Source organism: Zymoseptoria tritici, chromosome 13 (genome assembly GCF_000219625.1).
Source record: "Zymoseptoria tritici IPO323 chromosome 13, whole genome shotgun sequence".
In the NCBI taxonomy this organism is placed as follows: domain Eukaryota; kingdom Fungi; phylum Ascomycota; class Dothideomycetes; order Mycosphaerellales; family Mycosphaerellaceae; genus Zymoseptoria; species Zymoseptoria tritici.
The window spans coordinates 780,672-808,253 of NC_018206.1; the positions used below are offsets into that span (position 1 = coordinate 780,672).

At 56.1% G+C, this 27,582-nt stretch overlaps 8 protein-coding genes across 8 annotated transcripts; 3 read left to right on the plus strand and 5 right to left on the minus strand.

Moving 5' to 3' along the window:
- Positions 1-1,729: 1,729 nt before the first annotated feature.
- Positions 1,730-2,339, minus strand: MYCGRDRAFT_97451 (uncharacterized protein; the record flags this gene model as incomplete). The annotated part of the gene is made up of 2 exons (XM_003847672.1): positions 1,730-1,786; positions 1,845-2,339. The coding sequence occupies 2 exons, from the start codon at positions 2,337-2,339 to the stop codon at positions 1,730-1,732; spliced, it is 552 nt and encodes a 183-aa protein (XP_003847720.1).
- A 341-nt stretch (positions 2,340-2,680) lies between these two features.
- On the minus strand, positions 2,681-3,300 carry MYCGRDRAFT_106525 (uncharacterized protein; the record flags this gene model as incomplete). The annotated part of the gene is made up of 1 exon (XM_003847671.1): positions 2,681-3,300. One exon carries the CDS (start codon positions 3,231-3,233, stop codon positions 2,802-2,804), a length of 432 nt encoding a protein of 143 aa, XP_003847719.1.
- A 128-nt stretch (positions 3,301-3,428) lies between these two features.
- On the minus strand, positions 3,429-5,584 carry MYCGRDRAFT_101893 (uncharacterized protein; the record flags this gene model as incomplete). The annotated part of the gene is made up of 3 exons (XM_003847670.1): positions 3,429-3,605; positions 3,657-4,461; positions 4,592-5,584. 3 exons carry the CDS (start codon positions 5,582-5,584, stop codon positions 3,436-3,438), a joined length of 1,968 nt encoding a protein of 655 aa, XP_003847718.1.
- Positions 5,585-6,453: 869 nt separating this feature from the next.
- MYCGRDRAFT_106528 (uncharacterized protein) lies at positions 6,454-7,149 on the plus strand (the record flags this gene model as incomplete). The annotated part of the gene is made up of 4 exons (XM_003847575.1): positions 6,454-6,529; positions 6,581-6,607; positions 6,666-6,786; positions 6,841-7,149. The coding sequence occupies 4 exons, from the start codon at positions 6,475-6,477 to the stop codon at positions 6,986-6,988; spliced, it is 351 nt and encodes a 116-aa protein (XP_003847623.1).
- Positions 7,150-9,214: 2,065 nt separating this feature from the next.
- MYCGRDRAFT_77923 (uncharacterized protein) lies at positions 9,215-10,919 on the plus strand (the record flags this gene model as incomplete). The annotated part of the gene is made up of 3 exons (XM_003847576.1): positions 9,215-9,464; positions 9,516-9,785; positions 9,837-10,919. The coding sequence occupies 3 exons, from the start codon at positions 9,321-9,323 to the stop codon at positions 10,917-10,919; spliced, it is 1,497 nt and encodes a 498-aa protein (XP_003847624.1).
- Positions 10,920-12,065: 1,146 nt separating this feature from the next.
- Positions 12,066-13,262, plus strand: MYCGRDRAFT_97455 (uncharacterized protein; the record flags this gene model as incomplete). Its single annotated transcript, XM_003847577.1, has 1 exon — positions 12,066-13,262. The coding sequence occupies one exon, from the start codon at positions 12,066-12,068 to the stop codon at positions 13,260-13,262; it is 1,197 nt and encodes a 398-aa protein (XP_003847625.1).
- A 750-nt stretch (positions 13,263-14,012) lies between these two features.
- On the minus strand, positions 14,013-15,886 carry MYCGRDRAFT_111686 (uncharacterized protein; the record flags this gene model as incomplete). Its single annotated transcript, XM_003847669.1, has 3 exons — positions 14,013-15,007; positions 15,075-15,475; positions 15,537-15,886. 3 exons carry the CDS (start codon positions 15,683-15,685, stop codon positions 14,013-14,015), a joined length of 1,545 nt encoding a protein of 514 aa, XP_003847717.1.
- Positions 15,887-22,212: 6,326 nt separating this feature from the next.
- MYCGRDRAFT_106529 (uncharacterized protein) lies at positions 22,213-23,250 on the minus strand (the record flags this gene model as incomplete). The annotated part of the gene is made up of 1 exon (XM_003847668.1): positions 22,213-23,250. A coding segment is annotated over one exon (438 nt), but the record flags the coding sequence as incomplete, so codon positions are not given.
- Positions 23,251-27,582: the final 4,332 nt, after the last annotated feature.

Sequence of the window (27,582 nt, forward strand, 5' to 3'; positions counted from 1 at the left end):
ACAACTGCAACCACGCCTGGCACAAGATTGAGAAGTACTACACCCTCTGCGATAACACACCGATCCTCTTTGCCGCAGTCTACCTTAATCCGCTCCTCAAGAAGCAGTGGTTTGAGGGCCAATGGACGCAGGATTCTCAGGCTAGCTGGTCGTCTGCAGTTCACGAGCAAGTGACTGAGCTCTGGACTAATGAATACAAGGGCATCTTCACAGCGGCTCACACAACAGCTCCAGCACCACCACTAGCAGAAGACAGTGTGCAGGCTCGCATGCGTGACTTCAAGCGCCTCAAGACTTCACACAGAGCAGCCGGAGGTGCTCTTGATGAACTGACTGAATACCTATCAGCTGATCCATTGCCAGACCCTCAATACAACGCCGCCGGTGAATACAATCCAGCAGTCGCTCCATTCGATGTCCTTGCATGGTAGTATGCACGCCGGATACAATGGCCGAATCTCTTACGCATGGCATTCGACTGCCTCTCGATCCCTTTAATGAGCGACAACCCCGAACGATCCTTCAGCAGCGGCAGAGATATGATCACATATCGCCGTTCACAGCTTGGTGGCGACATTATTGAGGCTTGTGCCTTCCTTCGCAGTGCATATAGACCTCCTGTCAAGACAAGAGAAGGAGTTACAACACCGGCATTTGATGATGAGGATGAGGTGCACAACAACATGATAACGCAGCTGAGAGAGCAGTCATTCTAGCAGTCATTCATGTCAACAACGGTGGCAGACTCCTTAAGCCAGAGTGAGGAACTATATAGTCAATAAGGGCAATAGCAAGCATATAACACGATACAATACACCTTAGGCTACAACATGGCCAACAACACCTTTGGATCCTTATTGGATTGCCTCATTTGGACTGGATATCCAATGGCACTATTGGATCCTTAATGGATTGGATTGGAAGTGACCTCGAATCCAACGCCATCCAAGCCAACAAGCTCACTGATTTCACCGCCAAGTCAGCCCAACATTTCCTCAAAGTCGCCGAACTCCAACGCAAACGGTAAGAAACTCACCATCCAATCACATTTCTGCCGCCGCCGTTTTCTCTGTGGCAGCAAGTCCAGCAATCATAAGCGACGGCTTCCGGTCTGCATGTGCAGGAGCCGAGCTGTAACGCGTTAGTAGGTTCACGCACCCAGGTGGAGAAGAGTAGATCGTACGACGGTGGCGATAGAGGCCACGCAGGCGATGATGGTGATGAAGGTGGCGATGGAGAACTTCATGTTGGGTGGTTTGATTTTGGTGATCTCGTTTTCTGCGTGGGCTTTTGTCAGTGAATCGTCCGGTGGAGGAGGTGAGAGAAGGAGGCGCAGACCAAACGTTTTTGTGGGACGAGGATTTTCCACGATAAGAGCGTGCAGTGTGATATTGTGTGCAGTCGTTTCTTGAAGTTGTCAGCCGTGCGAGGATGAAGGAAGAAAGAAGAAAAAGGAAAAGAAAAGAAAGATATAGACGAGGCGAACTCGAGGCGGATCATCATCGGTTTGTGACCTTTGTGGTTCGGGTAAGGGTATTTTTATACCCCTGAAGCCCGTCTTGCCGTAAATCGGTAGGGTCGTTGTCGGCACAATCGCGCCTCGAAGATTGGTGGAAGATGGTGAGCATATCGTGCCGGTCTATGAGCTCTGGCAGAACTGGCAGAGCACTACAGCAAAGCGGTGCCATATGGAAAATGTACAAATAGTCTGATGAGCCAACTCGAGACTTTACTCCCTCGGATCCATCCTCACCCACTTCAACACCGCCCTCGCCTTCGTCCCATCCTACAAATCAATCAGTCAGCACCAATCCACCCACCCCTTCCCCTCAGAAACAACTCACCTCAACCTCATACTCCTTCATCGGCTCCAGCACCATAACGTCCCTCCCCTCCCCATCCTCCCTCTCAAACCTAACCCTCCTCTCCTCCTTTCCCCCAATCATCCCCGGATCCGCAGCCACCTCCACCCTCGTCCTCCACCACACCTGCCCCTCCTCCTCATCCTCGAAAACCTCCAAGTACCCACAATACATCGTCAGACCCCGTGCTACAAGCGCGACTTCCTCCTCCGGCGCGGCGTGCCAGGATTTTCCGGATTTCAAACCTCCGAGGCTACTAGGCGTGGAGGAATGGACGGCTAGCCAGCCGGTGGGGGAGATGGAGAGGCGGCCGAGGGGAGAGTCGCCCTGGGGTTTGGAGAGGAGGTCGCCGTGAGGGTTGGAGGGGGACGGGTTGGAGGGGACGGCGTATAGGTGGAAGGAGATGCATTTCCAGGTCCCGACGAGTTGGGAAGAGTATTGGGGGAAGAGGTTGGTTTTGTCGTCCGAGGAGGTCATGGCTGTTGGGATTGGATTGAGATGTGTGCGGGTGTAAAGGGGTTGGTGAGATGGTGCTGTTGAAGGAGAGATGAGAGAAAGTATGGCCTTTTGTACAGCTGCTGTGCTAGAGGAGGTGTTTCCGGCTTCGACCGGGAAGGCTCGCGTTGGATGGGAGCATGATTCATGGTCATGGTCAGCTTCCAGGTTGGGTACCTACCCTGTTCTGCTTACGCGGCGACGGGCAAGCAAAGGCTCATACGTAGCCAGGGTAGCTCAGTGAGGTAGGTAGGTTTTGTCAGTAATGCGATAACAAGCGTGGCGAGTCAAGGACAAGAAAAGTGAGGGAACGTGAGGACAAGCAGCAGACCAACTCTGCCATCCAGCCCATCTCCTCCGGCTATCGCACACCCACTCCTCATGTCCAATGATCCCGTTCGCGCACCAGAACCCATTCCCACGCAATCCTCATCGGCATCAAGCTCAACACCAGGAACCGTTTTGCCTCACCCAATGCCGCCGAGTATGTACAACAAAGAAGACCCAAGTTGCCCGATCCTGTGCCCATGCCTTTCCATTCCCCAATGCCGAACCAAGAAAATGTCGTCGTCGTGTGTGTGTCGTGAAAGACCGCCATCTGTAGGTCGGTCCAAAGTGTATGTTGGTTGCAGTCCGCGCAGTGGTTGCAGACTGTTGCCGCTCTTTTGGCGCCATTGTCGAACCTTGAGCTTCCTGCGGTATTTTGCAGGACTTCGTTTGAACTCGCTCTTCCCTTTCCTCGTCACGGCGTCTTTTGCTGAACGTGTGTTCGGCGCGGGCTTGTCCATCAACGATCATCGCCGACATGCGTCGTTGCGTGAACAGAGGACATCCATCGGGTCTGTGATTTCCCGAGTGGTCCGATAGTCCTCGCATTCGACTGCAGGTCGTCGTTTCGAGATCGCGCCGTCGGCAAATCCGGAATCACGCCAGCATCACTGCGTGGAGACGCGGTCTCGCGACGATGCACATCATCTCATCCCACGTGCAGCTCGGAGGCGCCGGACTGAACACCGCATGCCTCTCGATGATCAGGCATTTCATCTTCCCATCATCCCCCCAACTCTTCCTCCCTTTCTCATCTCTCCAACTTCGGCCAACTGTTGATATAAGTCATAGCCAAATACCCCACAACCACCACCGCCGCAAAACTAGCATAAGGCGAGCCAAAATAAAGCAGCGCCCCATCTCGACTCAACGCGCTCGCGTCCTTGGACCCAGGCGTCAACACCTCCTGCGCCAAAAACGCTGTGAGTAACTTCGCCTGTTCCGGAGTGATCGGCCTGCCGTCCTCGACACCTGCGCGTTGAAGCAGCGCTCCTGATGTCGGTCTGCTGGTCGGCAAAGGCTCTGCCAGATGACCATTCAGCTCAGCGGCGCCATCGACTTGTGGTGGTGGTTTCGAGCGTGAGCGTCGACCCTTGGATTGCGCTCGCAGATTTGTGCTGCTAGACCGTTCGGCAATTTCTTTGCGTTTCTGCTCGACCATTTCCGCGAGGGATTGCCGGGCCTCGTCGCGTTCGGCTTCGGCGGACTCGGCGCGTTGGCGGTAGGATTCCATTTGTTGTTTCATTTCGTCCATTGACGCGCGTAGACGATCCATCTGGGCTTCGAGGTCTGGAGCCTGGGACTTGTCTTTTGCATCTGGACTGCTCTCGGCGCTAGGGTGGCCGCCGTTGGTCGGAGAGTCGGCTCGCTCGGTCTCACTTTCTTGCAATTGCTGGGCTCGCGACTCTGCGCTTTCTCGCGCTGTGCGTTCTTGGGCAAGTTCGTTCTCTAGCGCCTTCATTCGCTCGCTCTGGTTGCTGAGCTCGCCTTTTGCCAATTTCAGTTCCTCGCAGAGTCGTAATATGTCGCCGGAGTGGTCGATTCGTGTGGGAGAAACGTTGCCTGATTGTGGTCGTGCGGTATCGGTTCGGCGTAGTAAAGGTTGAATAAGTGGATCGGCCAGAGCTCTGGCGACATCGGGCTTCTCTGGTAAAGGTGCTTGTGGTGGAGGCGCTGGAGGCTCTGAAAAGTGCGTCTTGAGATCAAGTTTCGACCTGGCGGAAGATGACCTGGACTTGTCCGAACTCTGCTTCTTCTCCGGCGGAGGCGGTTCGATCTTGCCGCCCAGTAAGGCCTCGATGGCTTGCCGTGCCCGTGCAATCTCTTGTGATTGCTGCATCGCGAGTTTCATTTCGTGCTGAGAACAGTCAGTATTCGATCGTCGGACGACAGCACGCAACACCCACATTCAGCTTCTTCACAATGTGCTCCGTCGTGATCGGATTCAGCCAATTCCGCATATGTTGAGGCTGGCTCATCCCGCCCATGTTCATCGCCGTCTGATTCATCCCTCCACGTCCAGCCATCGATCCTGAACTATTACTCCTCTTAAGTTGAAGCTGATGCGGACCCATCAAGCCCGGACCAGCGCTAGGATCGAGATCGCCAAAACTCAAAGCATCGGTCCCTTGTCCATAAATTCCAGCGTGCTCCACCTTTGCGGCAACTTTGTGGTGCACGACCGTCTTTTGGTCTTCCGAAACAATGTCGATACCCAGCTCCAGTACGTCCTGCTCGCGCAATTCTCGTGGCTCCGACTCTTTATTCTCGGGACTCAATCGCATGCCGTTGACAAAGGTACCGTTGCTCGACTTGACATCCCGTATGAACACCCGGCCATTGCGATCCGCGTAGATCTCGGCGTGTTGACGTGAAAGCACTTTCGAGTCGAAGTATCCGTTCAGCGGTGTGGGTACCGTCTTCTGGTTGGTCTGTCGGCCAATGCGAAGGACGTCCGGAACGTACGGCACGTTGATCGTCTTCCGCTCAAAGGTGCCATTCATCGGTAAGAGGTGCAGAATTGCCGGCGGCATAGACTGTACCTCACCGCGCAGCACTCCATTTGTCTGTCCATTTCCATTCGCCATCTGCTGCGACGGGAGCAGAGGTGCCTGTAGTGCTGATATCGCCGATGAAGCTGTCGCACCTGATGCGGCCGAGCTCACAGCTTGTGGTCTCGCTGTCGATATTCCTGTCGCTGGCTCCGCCTTTCCCGGCGGCCACAGTCCTCGTGTCGGTTTCTTCCTCGTCGCCCAATTACCCGGATCTGCGGGTGGTTGTACAGCGCCGTTGGTCTGTGGTGGTGTCGCGGAAATAGTCGATGTTGAAGATGCCGTAGATGCAATGGATGAGGATGAATTCTGCCGCTGGGCCGTCTTGCGCACCGCTGGTGTGAACATGTTGCCAGAATTCAATTCGCCGGTGCCGAAGCCATTGTACCGAGGGTTGTTAGGTTGGAACGAGCTCAGAGAGGCAACGGCAGTCATGTCCAGGCCGGGCACGGGAAGTGCGCTGTACTTGGAGTTGGAGTCGGAGGATGTGAGGTCGCTGCTGTTGTGCTTATTGCCGCTCCTCCTATTGCTCGCTGCGCTACCCCAATCTCCTCTCGCGTGTCCAGCACGTGCAGAATGTGAATAATCGATGCCGAAAGATTACAAAGTGGTGTTACAAGGCCGTTCTGTCGTCTGAATGTCGCTGGTCCGGGCTAGGTCGCAACGTGGAGGTCGGCCGTTACGCGGGTCTCGGCTGATGAAAAGTAGGAAGCGACGTTCGTGTGGGAGGTCGAGGGCAAGAAATGTGGCGGTGACGTTGTGCGTGGGAGTATTTCGTACAGCAGGAGCCAGTGCGTGTCAAAGTCGAGGGCGCGGAATGAGTTTGGACGTGGTCGAGATCCCAGTACGGGGGTGTGTGTGAAGTCTGAAGTCTGCCGGCGTATCGATGGGCTTTGCCGCCGCCCCGTAACAGCGGTCGACGCAGCGGTGACAGAATAGTAGATGCTGCCACTACAACATCAGACCGGAGTAGCAATCGTGTCGAGGTGCAAGTGGATGTTTCCTGCTCGCGTGCCGGATCGCATCAGACACGAGCGTAGTAGTAGTCGGGCCACGGCTGCTTGCTTTTGGCCTCCTCCTTGGTGCTGCTGGCGCGGGCGATCAAGCGGACGGGACGGGAGAGACTCTGCTTACTAAGCGTGGTGGAGAGCTGCAGCGGGCACTTCATGGGACTTCGGCATAACGAAGCTATAACATTCACATTCACTTGAAGATACGACCACGAACGAGAGCTCAAGATGCCACCAGTCGCTGCTGCCGGAGGAATGTCAGGTCCATCGACCTTCGACAAGGGTAGGCAATCGAGAAAGCCCGGTCAAGAGAGCTTGTACTGATACCAAACAGCTAAGATGGGAGCCATGATGGGAGGCAGTATGTGTATTCGATGATTCAACATACCTTGAACGAATCCTGACGGCGATATTCACAGCTGTTGGCCTATGTATCGGTTTCATCTTCGGCGCAACGAACATCATTCGATTTGGACCCGGACCTCAAGGCATGATGCGAACACTGGGACAATACATGCTCGGCTCGGCCGCAACATTTGGGTATGAGAGGGAGGGCTGGGGAGACTTTAGAGAGTCGAGCTGACCTTGAGACAGATTCTTCATGTCAATCGGAACCACCATTCGAACGGAGAGCTCGCCCATCGTCACAGAAGCATTTCGCAATGCTCAAGCACGGCACGGCAGGCCAATGATCATGCCCCTGGACCGTATGCAGAGGAGAGCGAATAGGACGCAAGAATGAGGGATTGGGAAACAGGATGTACATTAAGTGTGAGGAGGAGGACGAAGGACATATGGCCGAGAAGTGGGCGGACAATGGCCACGGTACAGCATGGAGGAAGGGAACGGCTCGACGTCAGACTTTCTACGGGCACAACATACCCAGCTCATGAAAGGCATTGCATGCAGAAAGCAATGTAGACTGTAGAGCATTGTTGCACTGCTCGCACTTAGGCCTCCGTTGTGTATTGCAGAACGAAGGACTTTGGCTGCTTGGACAAGTTCTCTCTCTACAGAACTTCGTGCAAGCCTTGCACAGAGTGTAGTAGTCTGAGCGATCGAGCGGGCAGCTGATACCACAATGATCGTTCATGACTCGCGTGTGAGGAGTGATATGGTGCGGGTTGTCGTTCGGTCCCTTCGACTGTGCTTGCCGGACGCCTGCTTTGACGATGAGCCTCTTGCAGCTCGCAAATCTGCAGTCAACCCACTACCAGATCTTTCATTCAATCCACTCAAGCTTTCTTCGTAGTCGCGAGGATGTATATGGACGTTGCAGCTCATCCTCCGCTTGAAGCCCGAAGCTTGGTAGAAAAGGCCCGTGCGGCTTGCGAAGCGGAACACTCCTCATCTACGAAAGTCAAGTCACTTTGTGCTTCATCTCTTTGCGGACCACCGACGTGAATCTTTGCGCCCTTCGAGTCGCTCCCTCTCCGCTCTCATCGTCGAGCGGTCGTCTTTTACAGTATTCCACGGTGTCTACCTGTTGCGCATCCTGCGAAATCACTGCAGCGTCACTTCGGCAGCGAGCTGCAGCCTCTCTTACATTTTATATTTGAGCCGACGACAGGCCAACCTCGCTGCAACAGACCCAACCAAATCACACCCGCGCGGGCACTTCATCGACACCACTCATTCCGCACCATCCTCCTCAATGCAGTCGACAATCACCGCCAGGTCCTCTTTCCTCCCGTCAGCAACCTCGGCCTAGATCACGCAGAGAAGCTCCTCCCCCCAAGCGGACGGTATGAACAACTCGCCTATGGGAGCTGGCTACAATGGCCAGCTCCCTCACCACCCACGCCGAGACTATCAGCACGCATATCACCACTCTCCGCAGTCGCCGATTCCTCCCAACATCTATGGACAGTACCATGCGCAGCAGTACTATGGGCATCCCCCGCCTCCGCCGCAGTACAGATGGCATCAACCCTACCCGCAGCAACATTACGTACCGCAGCCTCCGCCGATGCAGCAACAACCATATACACCTCGATCGCCCATGGTTGTAAGCTCGCAGCCGCATGTACAGTCTATGAACCAGGTCACACGACACCAGAACCCAATGGCACCACCTCCACAGCAAACACAATCACCTAGACCGATCCCGCCATACATGCATCGCCCTGTACCGGCCGCGTCTCCATCTCCCGCGCCTGCGTCTGTACCTACACCCGTGTCTGCACATGTACCTGTGTTCGAACCGCAAAAGCCTCTAGAGCGCACTGCCACTCCACCTGCTCCAGCATCACGACGACAATCCACGGCCCAGAACCCTCTTTCGCTTTCTCCGGAGACCTACGAGCCTTTTTGGCCGAGTGTAAGAGTCATCCTCCCATCTTGGACATGTTTACCATACTGACCAGACGCAGCTCCCATGGTACTCTGTTCCCGACACTGAATCGAACTTTCTCGCCCGCACACCTCATCGCCGACGACGAAGACGGAACAATCGCACACCCAAAGCAGATGTAGCTCTGCCAGCCTTGCCAGGAAAAGAAGAAGATGATGCTGTGGCGGATGCTAGTGGTGTTGAGCAGGAGACAGTGCCGGCGGGAGAGACCGCGGTGGTTGAAGATACACAAAGCAATGCTGCAAGCCAAGTCGAGGTTCAGGCTGCATCCACTGAGGATGATGCATCGGAGACTTCCACAATCGCACCTAGATCGGAGCCGGAAACGCCGGCAACATCGCAGGCGCCCTCAGAAGGTGATGCCGCGCATGCAACAACTCCCACAACCACAACACAGCCATCTTCGGTATCTCCAAAGGCACAATCCACGCAGCAGCATGCTCGAAGCTCGACAAGAACTGCCATTGCCATTCCGAATATTCCTGGACTTTCAAGAGCCAAGGGAGCCACGCCACCACAAACATCAGGGCAGGACACAGCATCGCAAAATGCCAGCGATGTCACGCCGCAAGCTGTTGAGCTGCCAGTGGACGTTCCTGCGGTGCCCGCCGAGGAGACCGCGCCTCAATCGCCACCACCAAAGGCAGCTCCAAAATCGTGGGCGGACCTGGTCAAGCGTAACACAAAGACACAACCTATAGGCGGCCTCGCGAACGGAGGCATGGCTAATGGTGGATTCCAACTCCCGCAGACCGCGCCGCTTGCCGAGGCTTTGAAGCAGTACAATGTCCACAGTGGCTCAAAGTTGGCATTTCTCGAGCCAAGAGGACTCGTCAATACTGGCAACATGTGTTATATGAATTCGGTGAGGTCCCCACGTACAGATATTTGTTCAATCCCCACTAACGACTCCCAGATTCTCCAAGTCTTGGTCTTTTGTGCTCCCTTCTACAGCTTCCTGGATCAAGTCCGCCAGCGAACTGTGCACTCCATGAAGAGCGACACACCTCTTGTTGATGCGATGATTATGTTCATGCGGGAGTTCAAAGTTTTGGCTGACGCGGAGTCGGCGGATGCTCTCCGAAAGACTCTCAAGCAGGATCAGCTGGAGGTGTATGGCGATCCCGTCACGCCGGAATATGTTTACGAGGTGATTAGGAAGCTGCCTCGATTTGCGAGCATGAGGGTGAGTTTGCCAGTATCCCGAATTATGCATCGCAAGACTGACAGAATCCAGCGCGGACATCAGCAGGATGCGGAAGAATTCCTCGGATTCCTGCTCGAAGGATTGCACGATGAGTGCGTTCACGTCATGCAAGGACAGATGGATGAGCCAAAGGAGAACGGCGTCACATCTCCGGATACAGTCATTGCTGAAGGCTGGCTCGAAGTTGGTCCCAAGCAGAAGGCTTCGGTGACCCGCACAGCCGGACAGCAAGATGCGCCATCACCGGTCACCAAGATCTTCGGTGGCCACCTCCGATCAGAGTTGCGTGTGCCAGGGCAGAAAGACTCTGTCACACTGGAGCCATACCAACCACTGCAGCTCGACATTGGAGCTCCGCACGTGAACAACATCATCGACGCTCTCAAGGGCATCACTCGGACTGAGACATTGACCGGCGACTTTGGCGGCAAAGGCAGCACCGCCAAGAAGCAAGTCTTCATCGATACCCTCCCACCAGTCCTCATTCTCCACCTCAAGCGCTTCCAATACGACAACTCTCAAACCGGCACCCAGAAGATCTGGAAGAGAGTCGGGTACCCACTCGAACTCGAGATTCCAAAGGACGTCTTCCCACCAGCCAAACGCGGTGGACTGGCTGTCAAAGGCGGCCTTCCACGATACCGCCTCACGGGCGTCGTCTACCACCACGGCAAATCCGCCGCCGGAGGACACTACACCGTCGACGTTCTGCGTCAAGACAGCCGCGAGTGGGTGCGCATGGACGATACCGTCATCCGTCGCATCCGTCCGGAAGACGTGGCCGAAGGCGGTTCAGAGGAAGATCCGAAACTCCTGGCGAAGGCATTGGAGCAGCACAAAGCTGATGCGGACATGCAAAAGCAACGCAACATGTACCAGGGGCTTGACGAGGCCGAGAAGGAACCTGAAGAGGAGAAGCCGTGGTCGGAAGTCAATGCATATGTTAACGGGCATGCGAAGAAGTGGAGCAATGTTGCTGTTGGTGCGACGAATGGGACGGCCACGCCGGCGAGTACGACCGGAAAGAGGACGCCGACGAATGCGGCTAGGAAGGAGGGAGTGAGGGATAATAAGGTGGCGTACATTTTGTTGTATGAGAGGATGAGGGATTGAACGGTGAGGGAAAGCATGGTGGAACGATGATGGGCTGTGGCGGTGGCGCGAAGCCGAGAGGATTTGCTTGGGATACTTGGCGATCGATCAGATGAAAACATCGATGGGACGATGACCTGCTGCCACTCCGTGAGCATGCTGAGGAGCAAAGACTGCCGCAAAGCGACTGCGAACGTTTCGCACTTGGCAAACGGTGTTTGCCATCACCAGCGAGACGGATTTCGAGAAAAGGAGCGAGTACCAACAGCGTGCAGACGGGAGGAGGCCAACATGGCCTGTGCTGCATCGAAGACGAGGACGAAGCTGGAGAAAAGGACTGACGAGACACATGTGTACGGATTGGAGAAGGATGTGTTTACGAATGATGTCTAGAAGAGTGAAAGTTGTCGCGCTCGGAAAAGAGGAGAGCTGAGAGCTGAGGTGGTGCAGATGGAACAGTTGTGAGAGAAGGTGTGGAGAGAGGTGTGGAAGTGGTGTATATAGTTCTTACGCAGAGGATGCTGTATGAACTTTTTGTGAATCAGTCGTCTTCCTTTTTGCACTGCGGAGAGCTTCGCGCGTGAATCGACGACAAGAAGTAAGTACTCGCTGTATCATTTTCTTTTGTGCGTGGAGTGGCTGACGTGTCAAGATGGAGTGCTGTTGATTGCAGGAGCAATGCGACTGATTCCGTTTGCAGATGGGGTATTCTCGGGTACCTGCGTGGAATCGACGGCAGTCATATGCAGACAACCGTTGGCGGAACAGGGCAGCGAGATGCTGTTGGGAGACTCGTCTGGACCATGGACCTTGGGTCTTCGAGACGCCGGACTCTGTTACCCACATGACAACGCAATCATGGTGCAAGACGCGAACCGCTTCGCTAGCTCACGGGTCTATCAACTAGCTCCTGCCCCAGACGACTAGCTCGCCAGCGTGAGTGAATGAACAAACGCGGCTACTGCATGGACCCTGGAATCGATCAGTCGCGCGCGGCGACAAACGCTACGCACAAGCAAAATATCTCGATCGAACATTCTCTCATCGTCAACGACATTGCTTTTCCGTCTTCATCCATCAGCGCATCACTTCATCGCAACGCTTCACGAGCTTACCGATATCGCATCACTTCACCAAACTTCATCGACATCGCATCACTTCACCAGCATGCCTACCAAACGCTACAAGTCCGCCCGCGCCGCCGCACAGTTCGACAAGAAGAAGAAGCCGAACGAGGACGAAGCCTCACCACCACGCACCAGCAACGGCGGCGCACTCGACCAAGTCCTCTCCGCCACGATCCCAAAAGACCCAACACCCATCGCCACCGCCCTGGCACTCAACCTCTCCGACACCACAACCCCCTTCCTCCCACAATCCCCGCCATCCAACATCGCCACACCCATCGACTCCGGCACCGAACTCCCCAACGAACCACCAACCCTTCAGCTCAGCGCGCCAACGCCGACCTCATTCCCACTCAGCGAGAAAAACGCCGCCTTCTTCAACAAATGGCTCCCCCGCTTCCACGCCTACATCTCCACCTTCCCCACCACCAACTCCCTCGAACCCTTCCCATCCTTCTGCCACGCCGGCCTCGACCTGCTCATCGCCTTCACCCGCGACGTCACGAAAGAACACATTGCCAAGAAAGGTCTCCCGCACGACGAGATGCTTACTCCTCCGGGAGCGCCGGTGCAGGAGACGGTGTTCACGAACCCGTTTTATGCGGGTGATAAAGTGAAGAATTTCTTGGATGTGAATTTCGAGAGGTGGAGATTGACGAGGGATGAGGGGGAGGAGTTGCAGGGTGTGAGGTGGGAGGATGCGGGCGAGGAGTATAGGAGGGATGTGGAGGGGTTGTTGGAGAGGGTTGAGGGTTTGTGTGAGGTGGGGACGTGGGAGAGGGTTAATCGGAAGGTTAGGGAGTTGAAGAGGGAGGGCCGTTTTGGGGAGAAGTATCGGCCGAAGGATGTGGTCAAGGAGGAGGAGGATTTGGAGGGTGAGGGAGGTGATGAGGTGGGGAGTGGAGAGGAAGGGGATAGTGAGGGCGAGAAGGTGGTTGTTGCTGTTCCGGCGAAGAAGGGGAGGGGTCAGAAGAAGAAGAGCAAGGTTGCGGAGGAGGGCGTTGTGAGTGAGGAGCCTGTCGGTGGAGCCAAGGAGGAAGAGCATTCATGTGGATGTCTTGGATGTACGGTGCTGGGAGACGGCGAGAAGATCGACGAGGAAGCCCGTGAGGGAGGCGGTGTGAGCGTTCCCGACGATGAGAAGACGACCAAAACTGCGAAGGAGAACCCTGCGAACGAACAGCCGTTCGATGCAGTCAAGCTCGGAGCAGCTGCGCGGGCCTTGCGAGAGCTCTGAAGGGCAAAGAATACTTAAGACGGCGACCTGCGGCTTTCTGGACCAAGACGAGATACAGACGTCAGTTCTGAGAACTCGAGGATGCGATGTGGATTGCTGGATGTGAAATGAAATCAGCTTCGCGGTGTGTGTACACACTTTCAGCCGGTTTAGTGCGGGAGAGCGCACTGACGCTCGTTCTGGACACGAGGAACCTGATCATGTCGAGCGGAACGAAAGATGGTATACCGCGACAAGATGGTCTCCAAGCGTTGTTACTCCAGGTGTACCTCAGTAGGCTGGAGTCAGTCGATTGTCCATAGCTCGTCGTCAACCATATCGAAGCAAAGAGATCCCACTCAATCACTTCCCAGCACCGGCAGCGTGAACGAGGAAATGCCTGCCACTTTCCCCACCGCCCTAAATGCTGACGACAACCTCATCTCCCATAACAAATATAATCCCAGCGCGAGCTGGCCAGTCGACGGTCAAAGCTTCTTCTCAACACCGGCATATAAACATCCCGCGAGACACTGCTGCACAAATTGTCAATGTTGTCGTTCGCGCCGCTGTGTTGTAGTCTCTAGCACTCTCGACTGCTCGATCTACGATGGCATGCGTACAGTGGTCGACAAGCACGACTAACCGCTCAGTCCAGAAGATCGATATGATATCACCTTTGCAGAGGACGGTTGAGATGTGTCGCGATTGCCATCACTAGTCCATGTCAAACATCCCATCCCGCCCTCACACCCCCTCCGCAACCTCACTCTACCGCACCATCCTCTGCCCCCTCGGCAACGGGTTCACCCAGCATAGCACAACGTTCATCCCAACGATAATGACTCCCGTGATCCAAAAACTCTCCGCATAATCCGCCCCATGAAACCTAAACAAAATCGCAAAACACACCCCTCCCAAATTCCCCACCGCGCCCACAATCCCACTCACCACTCCATTACTCTCCGGCCACACATGCGGCACCAACGCGAAATTCGCTCCATTCCCCGCTTCCAAGAAAAACGCCATGCCCGCAATCAGACCAAACATCCTGCCATCATCCATCGGATTGGTGAGTCCGATGGCGATGAGGAAGGCTCCGGAGACGATGCCTACGAAGACGATCCAGGTTTTTTTGAGCCATAGGGAGGAAGTGTGGTGGTAGATCAAGTCGCCGATGACGCCGCCGAGGGGACGGGTGATGATGTTGAGGAGGCCGAACATGGAGGCCCACCGACCGGAACCGGTTTGGCCGAGGGAGGGGAAGTTGTGCAGGTAGTAGGCGCCGAGGGAGGAGTTTATGGCGAGTTCGCCGCCGAAGGAGCAGAAGTAAGTTAAGCAGTGGAAGAGAGTTTGGGGGGAGGTGAGGACTTTCAAGGTTTGCTGGAGGGTTGGAGGGGTGACGATTTCTGCGCGGGCGAGGTCGATTATTTCGCCGTGGGTTGTGGGGATTGGACGGCCAGCTTCGTGTTCGGTGATGGCGGGGTCTTTTTTCTCGGAGTGGTGCGGGCGAGGGGTTGAGGCGCCGCTTGATGATGGGACGGGTTTGTCGTCGATTGAGCCGGGGATCGCAACTTCGCGGCCGGTGATGGCGAGGGAGGAGTGGAGACGTTCGATGGCGGCGTGTCGCTCGCTCCATTTTCCGGTTGGAGTGTCTTCGCAGAGAAAGAGCATGCCGAGGGCGGTGGCGACGATAAGGATGAAGGGAACGATGAAGGCTACTCGCCAGGCGACGTTGGAGGTGAGGCCTTGATCGGACTTCAGACCTGTGAGAGGGAGGAGAGTCAGCTTGAACTTCATGTCGGATGGTGTAGCGCTTGGGGCATGCCTTACTGTCATAAATCAACGGCATGAGAAAGTAAGTAATCCCACCACCCGCATTCCCCCAACCTCCAATCAATGCATTCGACGTCCCCACGACGTTCTTGTCGAAGAATCCCGTCGACCAGACTTGGCAGGGAACGAACGTGCCTCCTAGGATACCGACGAAGAAGCGGAGAGCGATCAGCCCGGATGCATTGGTTACCAGTCCCGCCATGGCAGTAGGGATAGAGCCCGCGAGGAGGATGGCGATGTATGTCCATCTCGGCCCAAATTTGTCACACAGAGGTCCAGCAAAGAAACGTACGAGTAAGGTGCCGGTCAAAGCAGCGATGTTGGAGTTGGCGATTTGCGGACGGGTGAGGTGGAGGTCTTGTTTGATGGTGACGCTGAGGAGGGGTGGGAAGGCATACCTAGCGGATGAGTTGGTCAGCAGACGAAGTCTCGACTGGTGAAGCTCGGATGCATGCTTACCACGACCAAAAAGCAATAAAGAACCCCCACCACGAGAAGAAAAACACCCGTCCATACTTATCCACCGGATTGAAGACGGGTATACTCCGAGCTTTGAGGTTGACGGGGTTCACGGCCGGAGCCTTCCACAGAACCGACATGGGAAACATCCTGGAGAGTATGGAGCTGGCGGTGACGACGGGAAAGAGGGAGTGAGATATATGCGATGCGGAGTCGGGGGCTGAACCTGGAGCCAACGTGGCCAAAGCCGGGGTACATATATCTCACCCTTCCACGACAGCCGCCATGCGTTGGTGTAGCCAAGGGCTGGGGAGCACGAAGGATGCCTTTGGGTTGGACGGGAGGTTGTGGAACGCAGCGATAGTGGCTTACTGGCTCAGCCTCTAGATGACCATTTATGAGAAGCTTGAGAGATCTGGAGTTTGACAATTTCCGCGGTTTCCATGTTCCAAGCATAGCTATAGCGTGTCGTCGTAGGTTGAAGAACCGCTATCGCACCAGTGCTTTCCTATTTGGGCGAATTTGCCAAGAGTCGTTATCTTTGGGCATGAGGGCCGCCAAGCCACGTTGGAGATAGAGGTTGATTGGGGTCATCGTGGAGGAAGAGGACCGCGGAGAAGTGTTGTATGTGGTTCTTATCGATTGTGGAAGTGGTTGGCGTTGTTGTGGCTTGTCTGTGAGTTTGGGTGTTGTTGGATGGCAGTCTCGAGCTATGCGTTCGTGGTCGATGTTGGCTGTCGGAGTTACCATAAGACGGCTGGTCACTCTCCGCCAGGGCTCACCTTTGATGCCAGCCACTGGCAGCTTCGTGGATTGCATGTTCTGTTTAATGGTTAGAATCGTTTGTATTCCCGCAACTTGTAGTCAAGACAAATCATCCAGCGATGAAGCATATCGTCAGAACGTGTCGCATCTCCTCGGAATCTGCTTGACCTTCCAGCCAGCCTGCAGTCAAGTCTAGACCAGCTCCGTCCAGCTCTGACCCGTTAGCACCCGATACTGTTTCTCTGACATGCGGAATTTCCCATTCAACTCTTTGAGATGTTGAGGCCAGCACGAGCGATCCCACTTCCGCTGATATCTGTGAGTCTCAGACCATTTCATTCTGTCGTATCTGCTCAATCTGCTCCACCATCCACAATTCAGCATCTTCCTATCGTATATCAGCAATCATCGAACCACACCTCCCTCAATCCCACTTCCCCATCCCCATCGGCGTCCATTCCTGCCCCGGATAACTCGCCCCCCGCATAATCACCTCTTCCTCTCCAACCGTCGGATCATCTCTGCGTCCACTATACCCCGACGAAGGCCGCCTCGAGTACGGTGGGTACGGTCCCCCTCCTCCTCCACGCGGCGGCTGATGCGTGAAAGCCCCGAAGGATGCATGCGGCGCATAATTCTGCGGCGATTGTTGCTGCGCGTAGTAGCGAGGTTGGGCAGCACGTGGTGGCGGCGGTTGGGCGCGGCTGTAGTGGTTTTGAGGAGGATACTGGGTGCTGGCGGGACGTTGGCGAGGACGTTCGTATTCATGGGATTGGCGGGGTGGATTTTGAGGTCGGTGGGGAGCGACGGAGTCGAAGGAGAAACGGCGTGGTTCGGATTGGGGTTCTGGGCCGGCGGTTTGGGAGCGAGGGGGTGGGTTGTCGTACATCTGGGCTCGGCCGGGGTTGTGCTGGATTACGGGAGGGTAGGGCCGGGTGCTTGATGGACGGGATGGAAGATTGCGACGCTGTTGCGGATATTGCTGTTGTTGGTAGTAGGCTGCATCTGGTGGCGGGTACTGTCCGTCTGGTGATGTTGTCCATTGAGGTGATCGTGGGTCATGGCTGGCCTGTTCGATGCTTGGGATGGCGAGAGCCCAAGGTGGCTGCTGCTCTGCATACTCATGTGCTGGGCTTCTGGCCAGCTCGCGCGAAGGTCTTCTACCGTAGTCATCAGGCGGCCCGTAAGGTCCCCTCTGATAGGGCGGGTGATACTGCGGCTGACCACCCCCTTGACGCTGATCATAAGCCGGAATTTCCATGGAGTCGGACCACGGCAGCTGTCGAGGAGCGTTCGAGGGCGGTCCAGAAACAGGCGCGCCGTACGGATAGAACCTGCCATGATCTTGAGACCTGCGCTGGCCATATCCAGACTCCGCAGGGTAGTATTGCGTGTCTTGGCTTGAAGATGGACCGATAGGATCCACTGGTGCATTGTACGACGGTTCCACTGGACTAAAAGACTCAGGGACAGGATTGCCGGCTCGATATCCACGGCCGCCTTCACTGTGCAAGCGCCGATGTCCATGTAGCTGACCAGCTTGTGGCGGAGACATGGTCCGCTGAGCAGGTTCGTCTTCAGTTGGCGAGCCATACCAGCCCTCTGGCGGTGGCTGCGCAAGTCCTGCTGTGGCATCAGGTCGCAGATTGGGCAGTCGAGGTTGCGGTGCTTGACGCTGCGCATTGTTGGCAGTGTCTTGATAAGCAGGCATATCTCTCTTCCGCGCCGCCTCGTACTGGTCGTAGTCGTTGATGTTTCCGCTGACAGTACTGCTATCAGGAATCCGCTTGTTGGCGACCGGCGACTGCGCCATTGCCTCTCGCTCAGATGGCGCCGCTTTGGTCAGCTTCTTTGGTTTCGACGGACTGTTATCGACTGATGCTTTCGGCGGGCCTCCCACGGGCGCTCCTGAAAGTCCAAAGAGCGAACCCAGAGCTGAGAAGCGTTTCTTCTTCGATGCCTTCTCGGCCATCGTTACCTGTGTTCGCAAAGGTTGCTGTAATGTTGCACGTCTCGGTGTCTCGCTCTTCGCCTCTTCCGCGCCCGGGGTATTCACGGCAGCAGTACTGTCTTGCCTAGCCTCCGGTTGGGGCGTAGCCATCGAGTTGTGCCTGCTATCATCACCATCTTTCCGGAAGGATGCCTGGCGCCTATGCTTGAGCGTGTCCCATATCATGGAGCGGCGTTTACCTTGTTTCTCTGCTGAAGGTGCATCGGTTTCTTGTTGGGGCTGTGCGCCTGGCGCGATTTGATTGAAAGCGTAGATGTCATCGAGACCGTGGTCGTCGGTGATCTGATTCGGAGGCGGAGCACCGCTGAAGCCGTTGTCTCGCTGTGCCTGTTGCGAGACTGAACGTTGAACGAGTCCAGACTCTTTGGTGACTGTATCTTGAGCCCCATTCCTCTCCTGTTCAGCCGAGCGGAACAGAGGATGCTGCTGAAAAGGCGGCGTGCCAGCAGGCGGTCCACCCATGACGCTCAAGTCAACCGGGACCGCCGAGGCCTGAGGTCCAGCAGAGGCCGTCTGCTGCAGCGACCCAGTCTGCGCGGCTGTAGTAATCGTTTCGGGCACCGGCAGTCCACTCGCATCCCGAGGAAGTATCGTATAGGACATGCCCCGATCATCCATCATCGGTCTCTGCGGACTTAGCATGCTCTCACTCGATCCAAAGGCAGGCTTTTTCGCGACTGCTGGCTGCTCGATACTAGCGGGACTTTGGACAGTCCCGTTCGGGCTCGCAGCAGACGGCTCAACGTCAGCGACTTGCGCTCCTGTCAAGCTCATTCCGAGTGGCTGGTCGATCTGTGGTCCTGCCACAACTCCCAAGCTCGACACGGATGAACGCCTTGACGTAGACGGTCGCGTACTCGGCTGAGGACCTTCTCCCTCCTGGGGATGCTCAGCAGAGACCTCACTCCTAGCATCGTCTCTAGCTTCAGGCTCAACCAGCAGCTTCGAAGCTCGCTTCTCAGTAGTTGGAGGTCCAGCTCCAACATCGCCCTCTCCCATAGTGCTCACTATGGTGTCAGGCTCCGCAGTCATCCCCGCCTCCTTCCTATCACCAGGAGTCTTCAAGCCTCCCCAACTCTCCTCACTGCCAAAATTCAAATGCGCCAAAACCATACTATCCGGCCTAGGTCTTCCCTCACTCAATCTTTTCGCCAGCTGGCTAGGCAATCTTTCCCTGTCGCTGACTTTACGCTGGTGCTGAGGACGAGCTTTCATGACCACTTCTTCTGACTTCTTCTCGTCTTCGTCTTTCTCCCCGTCGTGCACACCAGTACCCTCGCTGACTTTTCTCAGCGCTGATCGGGCTGGCTCGGCCGGTCCGACAGCTGGTGGGCTGGAGAGATCTCTTTCTGCTCCTCCATTATCCTCATGAAGTACGGAGTCTTCAGAAGGAACAGGCTCCAACACCACCGCCGGCTTCCCATCCTCATCCAGGAATTTCAACGGCGCCGCGCTGCTCCTCCTGCGACTCGGTTCCATCGACGCTCGTCGTCCACTCTCGAACGTAGCAGCCGTAGGCGCAGGACTAGGCAGAACACCCAATCGCCCGACAGCTTTTCCCTCCGCAGCCGGACTAGCTAGCGGCAGGGTTGCGTCAGGCGAGTTCCACGCCTCTTCTCTGTTCTGCGACATTGGAGACATTGGGCCCGCATCGTCGTCGGGTGCGGTCGCGCGCACGGCGACGTCGCTGAAGTCGGACAGGACGAATGGTTGCTCTGCGTTGCCGTGCCCTGCTATGGGGCTGTCTTCTGCAGCGCTTTCATGCAGAACCAGACTCGATGGTCTCGAAGTACTACTTTTCGGTATCGCCAGCGAAGACCTAGGCTGTGAAGCAGGCGTTTCAACGCCTTGACTGCCTGTAGCACTTTTGCTACTTCGACTTCGACTTCGACTCCGACTCTTTTCGCGCATCCAGTCGCCGAACAGCATGCTCAGCGGGCGGGATGGGCTCGACTCCTTGGCAGTCTTGCCGGGCAGAGAAGATATAGATCTCGAGGACGAGTGGCGGGCGAAGAGTCTAGGACGGTTGGCATGAACCGGAGCCTGGGTGGTGGGTGTGGTGTTCGAAGCTGGAGTCGTGATGGTAGCTGAGTCGGCGAGTGATGCTGGAATGGAGGTCGTGAACAGTTCCTCCACCGAATTTGTTGCGAATGGCGGCTCAGCAGCAGTTTCCGCGTCTTTCTTGGCAGGTAAGGGAGCTGACGTGGTCCCTTGCACCAGCGGATCCGCTGCACTGGCAATTGTGCTGTCGCGCACAACGTAAGCCGGGATGGTCTCAGCACCATGCTTGTCACCCCGAGCGACTCGCTTGTCCGCATCGACGCCTCTACCGTCCTCTTGAGCAATACCTCGTGCAACCACCTCCTCTTCCATACCATCCGCATGCAAATTCCCTCCTTGACCGTTCTCGTCTTCCATCGCAAACTCACCATCAAACCCCTCAAAGACTCTTTCATATTCGACTCCATCGTTTCCCTCCGTCAGACTAACAGCATCTCTCAACGTAGCCGTATCCGACCCCCTCGGCACATCCACCACGTCTCCTCCACCCACCGCAACAGACGTACTCGTCGTCAACGGCAAAGCCCCAACCGTCACAACCGCTGCAGTAGATACAATCGGCGCAGCAGATGCAACAGCGCGTGGAGCAGGTAATGCCGATGGGTTGGAGGTGGTGACTTTCGTTGGAAGGGTCGCCGTAGAGCCAGTCGCGGGTGCGGCGGCAGCCGGGATCGTAGGAGGATGCGTGGCGGAAGGAGACGTCTGGACTTGTGGCTGCGACGACAAACGCCTCAGAAACTTCGCAGACGACGAAGGCGACGACGCGGAAGAGGACTTGGGGACCTACGGAGACTTACCGTGAGCTAGTGTTCTGTTGTTCCAAATCTTGAAGTTGCAGAAATGGAATGATGGCGAAGGAGGACGACGACGAGTGAAGGTGGTGAAGACGCAGGATCGAGGAGGAGGATGAGGGACGTGTGTGCAGCGTGAAAGTTGTGGTTTCGTTGGTTTTTTTCCCCCAGACAGACAGGCGCTCTCCGCACAAAACCCACTCGCTGCCTTGCCCACTTGACGCCAACCCTCTCTCTCAACCCAAAGCGATCTTCAACCTCAATTCCATCTCCTTCCTCTCCTCCGCTCCAATCTTCTCCACCCTCTTTTCCACAAACGCGGGCTTCTCCTTCCTCAAGCGATTCGTATTCGTCCTCGTAAGCATCAACGCGGCAGTCGAGAGTCGTCGACTCAACCTCACTCCCGACGGAGGTGGAACCTTGGTCGTGACTTCCTCCCCTCCAGGGTCATCATTTCCAGTCTTCCGCATCGGGTCGGGCGCAAAGGTACGCAAGGGAGCGGTGGTCGATGGTGGTCGATCCAAGCCTTCACCTGCTGAAGTACCATCATCGCCAAGCGCTGTAGCAGGACGCATCGGATCAGTCGACGCGGTAATACCAGTGTCAAATGTGACGTTCTTCATATCGCTCGCCGCCCGCCGCAACGCTGGGACCGTGCTCCGATCATCAGGTGGATGGGACCCCAACGCCGTCCTCGCAGAAAGGACAACCGGCAGCGCAGTCAGATTAGCATTGCCATAATGCGAAGGAGTCGGCCGACGAGAAGCGGTTCGTGGCCGGAGGTGTGCGGGTGAGGAGGAGGCGGCAGAGGAGCTGGTCGGCGGTGGAGTTCGGTTGGCGAGTGAGGAGGTTGTGCGTGGTCGGAGGACAGGGGCGGTGATGGTGGAGGACGCAAAGTCTCGGCAGAGTGGAGTGGTGGAGTCTCGGGTCTTTGGTGGTAAGCGGGCTGAGCTGGTGGGATCGGGTGCGTCGTTCGGTGCGGCATAGGTAGCGGTCGCAGTCGAATTACGACTCTTCTCACTCATCATCCACGCCGGAAATGTCGACAGTCGTTTAGAGGGGTAGATGATGCTACTTCTCCTCGCCGGAACCTTCTTATCGAGCGCCGTCACCTTCTCATCGGCCTGACCGGCCTTCGCATCACTCTCGCCCTCGGGCATGGACCAGTCCAGTCTGACATCCTGATCGCCGGGTCGTAAAGTCCGCCCAGCCTTCCCACCACCCTCACCCTCAGCCTCGGGAATGATGGGAGTCGACCTGTCGATCCCAGCGTCGTAAGCCGTTTGCAACTCGTAGTCGATTCGTAAAGTCCGCGCAAAGAAAGTACTACCCCGGTCCTGGAAAAAAGCAAAGCATGAGTGGATGGATGAGTAGGAAGACACGGAATTTCCGGTCCAAAGAGAAGGAGGACGGGTGTGAAGGACACGCAAAGAGACTTGTTCTGTGGTCCTTTTTGGTTGCGTGTGTTGTCGTGTGGGGTTGTCCATCCATGGCTCTTTCGCTCTTGCCAATTTTTCGGTTGCTTTTTCGCTTGATCGATTCTTCCATCCGGCTGCCTGCCTGCCCTCTCTCTCTCTCTTTCTCTGCGTCCGCCACAGGTAAATGGAGTCTCGACTGGGCTAGGCGTGTAGACTAAGTAATAAACAATAGAAGAGGTAATAGGTATCAAAAAGAACGCTCATAGCAAGGAAGAAGCACGCTCAAATCGACATTCCCTTCCCTTTCCCTTTGCCGCAATTCCCAGTCCTCTCAGTCTGGTTCTGAGAAGAGTATCCCAAACAAAGCAGGACGTAAAGTGCAAGTGCAGGTCAAAACAAGGGCAGAAAACAAAAACAAGAAAAAGAATCACTCTACCTTTTCACCCCCACCACCGCCCCCAAATCGACTCCTCCCCTTCGCAAACAACCCCTTCGCGCCCGCCTGCGCTTTGCCGCCGAGTACACCCGTCTTCTGCATAAAAGCCTTGCCCTTCAATTTCAATTCTTCCGTATCGATCGCTGGCCGACTACTATCTCCATCCTGCGCCGGCGCGCCGCTGGATGAGGACACATTCCTCTGTCCGCCCACTGGACCCGCGGAAGAAGATCCCGGACCGCCCGAGTCGAGACCAGTGCCAGAGCCGGAGAAGTTGCGGGTGAATTTCGCCAGACTAGGGCTGTTCTTGTGGCCCTTGAGGAATCCCGAGGGGAGAGAGGATGTGCTGCCAGCTCCCGTGTTCACGCCGAGAGCCGGAGGGGGACCGAGTGGGGCGGCTGTGATGTCCGAGTGTTGGGCTGACATGGCACGCAGCCAGTCGGAGAGGCCGGTGTTCATCTCTGCAAAGGTGGTGCGAGTTTCGTTGTAGGATGCGATGCGGTCTTCACTCGTCTTCAACGCGAGGATGCTGCGGAAAGGAGGTATGGGTTTGTGAGGTTGTTGGGCTGATGTTCGGACGGGAGGTGGTGCGGTCTTGTGGGAGATGGGCGAGGGTGAGGCGGGTGCGTCAAGGGACGCGTTTCGAGCGTCGGAGGAGTGGCGCGCATCAGAAGACTGGCGGGCGTCCGAGGAAATTCGGCCGCTGCCATCATGCGCATCGTCATTGATGTGGCTACGATCGTGCGTAGACATGGGCGAAGGCGGAACATCCTGCAGCGACCGTCGCGGACTGGCCGGCGGCATGCTGCCATCCGCCTCCGTGATAGGGCACAAGTAACTCTCGTCCCTCATGCCGTCTTCTGACTCTTGCTGAGTCGGGTTGATGACAGTCGGCGTATCGGGCGTCTCGTTACCAACATTCATAACATGTAATGTCTTGCTTGTTCCCCGCTCGTACGGCATTTCAGGTTTAATTTCAGGACTGTGGACAAGCTCAGGGGCGGACGGCGCTTCCCAGCTGAAACGTGTCTGCAGCAGACCGGGTTGCCGGGATGTTTCGGCGGCGGGTAAAGTGGGTAGTCCCTGTTCCACGCGGCGTTCGTTTGTCGGGGCGTCCAATGCATCCTGCGTTCGCTGCGTGTCCTCGATGGCCTCATCATGTGGGATTGGATCCAGACTCCGAACGATTTCTTTGCGCAGTCGGTCGCTCTCCATGTCGCCTGGGCCCATCTCGCTCGGATAAGCGCTTGTAACTTGAGGTCGAAGGCCACCTTCGCGGCTTCCTGGTGGTGTCGCCTCTCGCGACTTCACTCGTAGCGGCGCCACTGCTTTGAAGTAGTCCGAGCTCAAAGTTTCTCCAGCAGGCGTTTCTTTGGAGATCGGAGTTGGTGGCATAGAGGATGCGATTGAGGTAGGAGCTTCCGAATTTTCAGTGTCGTGCCGGTACATTGGAGGCTGCATTGGCTGGTCGCCGCGGATCATTCTGGGCTCTGGCGTCTCCTCTCGGGGTGCTGCGGATTCAGAAGATGCAAAGTCCCGAGTCTGGTGACCCATTCCGGTTGCCGAAAGGAGAGAGGCACCAAGCTGAGCACCAGCGTTCTTCACTTGCTCAAGAGTGGTCGGGGAGTCCTGATGGCTTCCAGATCCTCGAAGTTGATGTTTCTTGGTAGTTGGTGTAAGGTCGATGTCCTCATCAGAAGCGTTTCGTTGTGCCCTTGGCGTCGCTTGTGGGTACTGCGGCTCTCTCCCGGTTCCAGGCTCCGGCGTGGGGGCGGAGCTGATCCAACCACCAGGCACGTCCGGAACAAATGACTCTTCCCGCTGCACACCCGGTCTCTCCACTTCATTGCCAAGCAGACTCCGGTTCGTGTCAGGTCTGGACAGACCCTGCCTCGGTTCGCCAAAATTGCTCCAGCTACTCTTAGAGCTGCCAACACTAATGGCAGAATTGCGTCGACTGCCCGCTGCATCATCCAGACCAGAGAATTTGTCGGCGATCTCTCGCACACGACCTTTGGATGGACTGCCTGCACGGCTGCCGTCCTGGCTCTTACCTCCCGGACTTCTCCCACCAGGAGACATGGGCGACGGCGGCGCTTTCAGATCTGAATGGGTCTCCAAGAACAATGCCTGATCATTCTTCTGTGCAGCAAGCAGGGCAGGCGAAAATCCACCTGTATCGGGAGAAGATGCGTTGATCTCGTTGGCAATATCCGATTCCCGCATGCTATAGTCAGTACCACTGCGTCCGCGTGTCTTGATGGCAAGAGGCTTGCTGTTCTCCGTCGGCTCCAGGTTGACGCTTGGCATTTCTGCGCCTTGGTCTAGCACGTCAGCCGACTCGGCGTCCATCGGGACTGCAGACAAGGGGGTGCTTAGCCGGCGATTTGCCGTGTTGTCAAGAGCGGGCGTTCTGGCTGGGGAGCTTCCTGTGGAGGGTGGGTCCATACTTCGTCGATAGCCTGGTTCAAAGTCGCCGCTCACGACACGGCCGCGGGAGTCTGATGGGAATAGTTAGCTGGATTGGCCACACTCGCTTGTCGCCCATCGCAAAACTTGCCTGAAGCTGGTCGTGATCCTGCAGGTGTCGTCTCCGCAATAGACGGCATCTGCTCCTCCATCCTCTTTCTCTCAAGCGTAGCAGTTGCACCTGAAGGAACACGACTCATGATCGGACTGATCTCGCCACTGCCTTGCTGCGAAGAGGCCGAATTGTCTCGTGAAATCTCGTCATCATTCCTGTCGAATGCCGTGTCCACTGCTGAGCGGAAACCCTTTGACGGTCGATGCTGAAGATTTGCATTGTCCGTGTTTCCAAGACCAGCTGGTGCACTGTCCCGTTCTGCCGAAGTAGGTGTGTGTTGTAAGCTCGAAGGCTCGTCAGCACGAACGACCGGTGCGCTCGTAACACGGTCAGCGATAGCTTGCGTGTTGCTGGAGCTCGACCCATCGTTCAAGGCATGGCCGCCTATGCCCGCGCCGAGACTTCCTGTGAGAAAGTCCGTGCCAAAGCCAGAGAATCTTGTAACTAGAGGCAGTGTCGGGCTTGTATCTCTCACTCGCAGTCTCTCCGGTGACGGCTGCTCTTCTGTCTCGTACATACGCGACTCCCTGTTCTCTGCCACTGAGTCCAACGGCGGCGGACTCTTCTCCCTCGACAACGAGTCCAAAGACGGTCTGATCCCATCCTCACTCTGACGACGAAGCTCTTCTGCATGACGTTTGTAGATGTCCGCGGGGCGGATGAAGGGTAGCGGCTTGTCGACGGCGGGAGAAGTCTCTCGAGTGGGCGGTGAGAAGGTTGTTGCAGGTAGACTGGGTGTACCGCTACTGCGACTGCTTCGGCGTGGAGGGAACTGTTCGGCGGAGGCTCTGGGGGAGTTTGCGGTAAGTGGAGGAGGGACTTGTTCGGGGTCGCGTGGTCGAGATCCGCTCGATGAGAGATCTTTCGGTGTAGCATGCTGCTGTGGAGTCGCAGGCGAAGGCTGTCTGTTCACATCTTTCCCAGCGAAATGCGAAGGCTGACCAGCGCTGAACTGTCTGCTCTCATCACCGCGATCAAAGCTCGACGCTCGTGCAAGCTGCGGACTGCCGTTGTAGGGATCGCGCGGTAGCTGCGAGGTCGGCATCGGTGGCGGAGGTTCGCTGTATTCGCTGTCGTCGTACGGGTCATATCCACCCCAGTCGTCGCCGTCGTATGTCTGTGTTGGCGCCTTGCTCCATTTTTGTGTTCTATTGCGGCCTGGCACGGTCTTGAAGGAGATGGGAGTGATGTCGCGAGAGGCCATGTTGCCTGGTGGCGAGCGAAATGTTGGTATTACAGTCGGAAGGTCATGTCAGTGCATGGGACGCGTGTGCCTCGTGAAGGTTGATGCAGTGGTCGTGAGTCGTGATGCAGAGCCGTATGGAAGATTGCAGCAGAAGACAATTATGGATTAGAAGACTGCGTTCAGTCGTGCAAATGGCGCTCGGAGCGGTCTGAAGGAAATGAAAGGGAGGACGACGACAACGTGGCCAAGCAAGCGAGCAAGCAAGATACGAAGCAAGTCACTCCCGAACCGGTTTGTCTCGCTTGGGTTTCCCTGGAACGAAGATGATGAAGAAGTCGGAGCGTCAATATTTCATGCGGACGGATAGACGAGAAGTGAAGTATCTTCAAGACGGAAGTACTGTATTTAATTATGAGGCGGAGTCGGATTGCATTCCGTATACCTGTTCTTCTCCTCGTGTGTTGCTTGTGCTGTCGATTTTGGCTTTGTCCTTCTCAGCCTTCTCTCATCTTCCTCGATCCCATGACCCCTTGGCGCAGGTCATCCTTGTCCGCGGCGCAACATTCCCGATGGAACTTCTTTGCGACTCGACTGCACGACCACGACAGGAAGGAATTACTCTGAGACCATACCATCGTGAGACCGACCACTGCATACAGCACGACGCGCATATACCGTGATACCACACGACGCCTCTAAGCACCGCGAATACCCCCAATCCTCAGCGACACCTCAATCCACCCTCCCTCCAAGCAGGCCACCTGGCCACGACCCTCCGACCTCAAATGCTCACC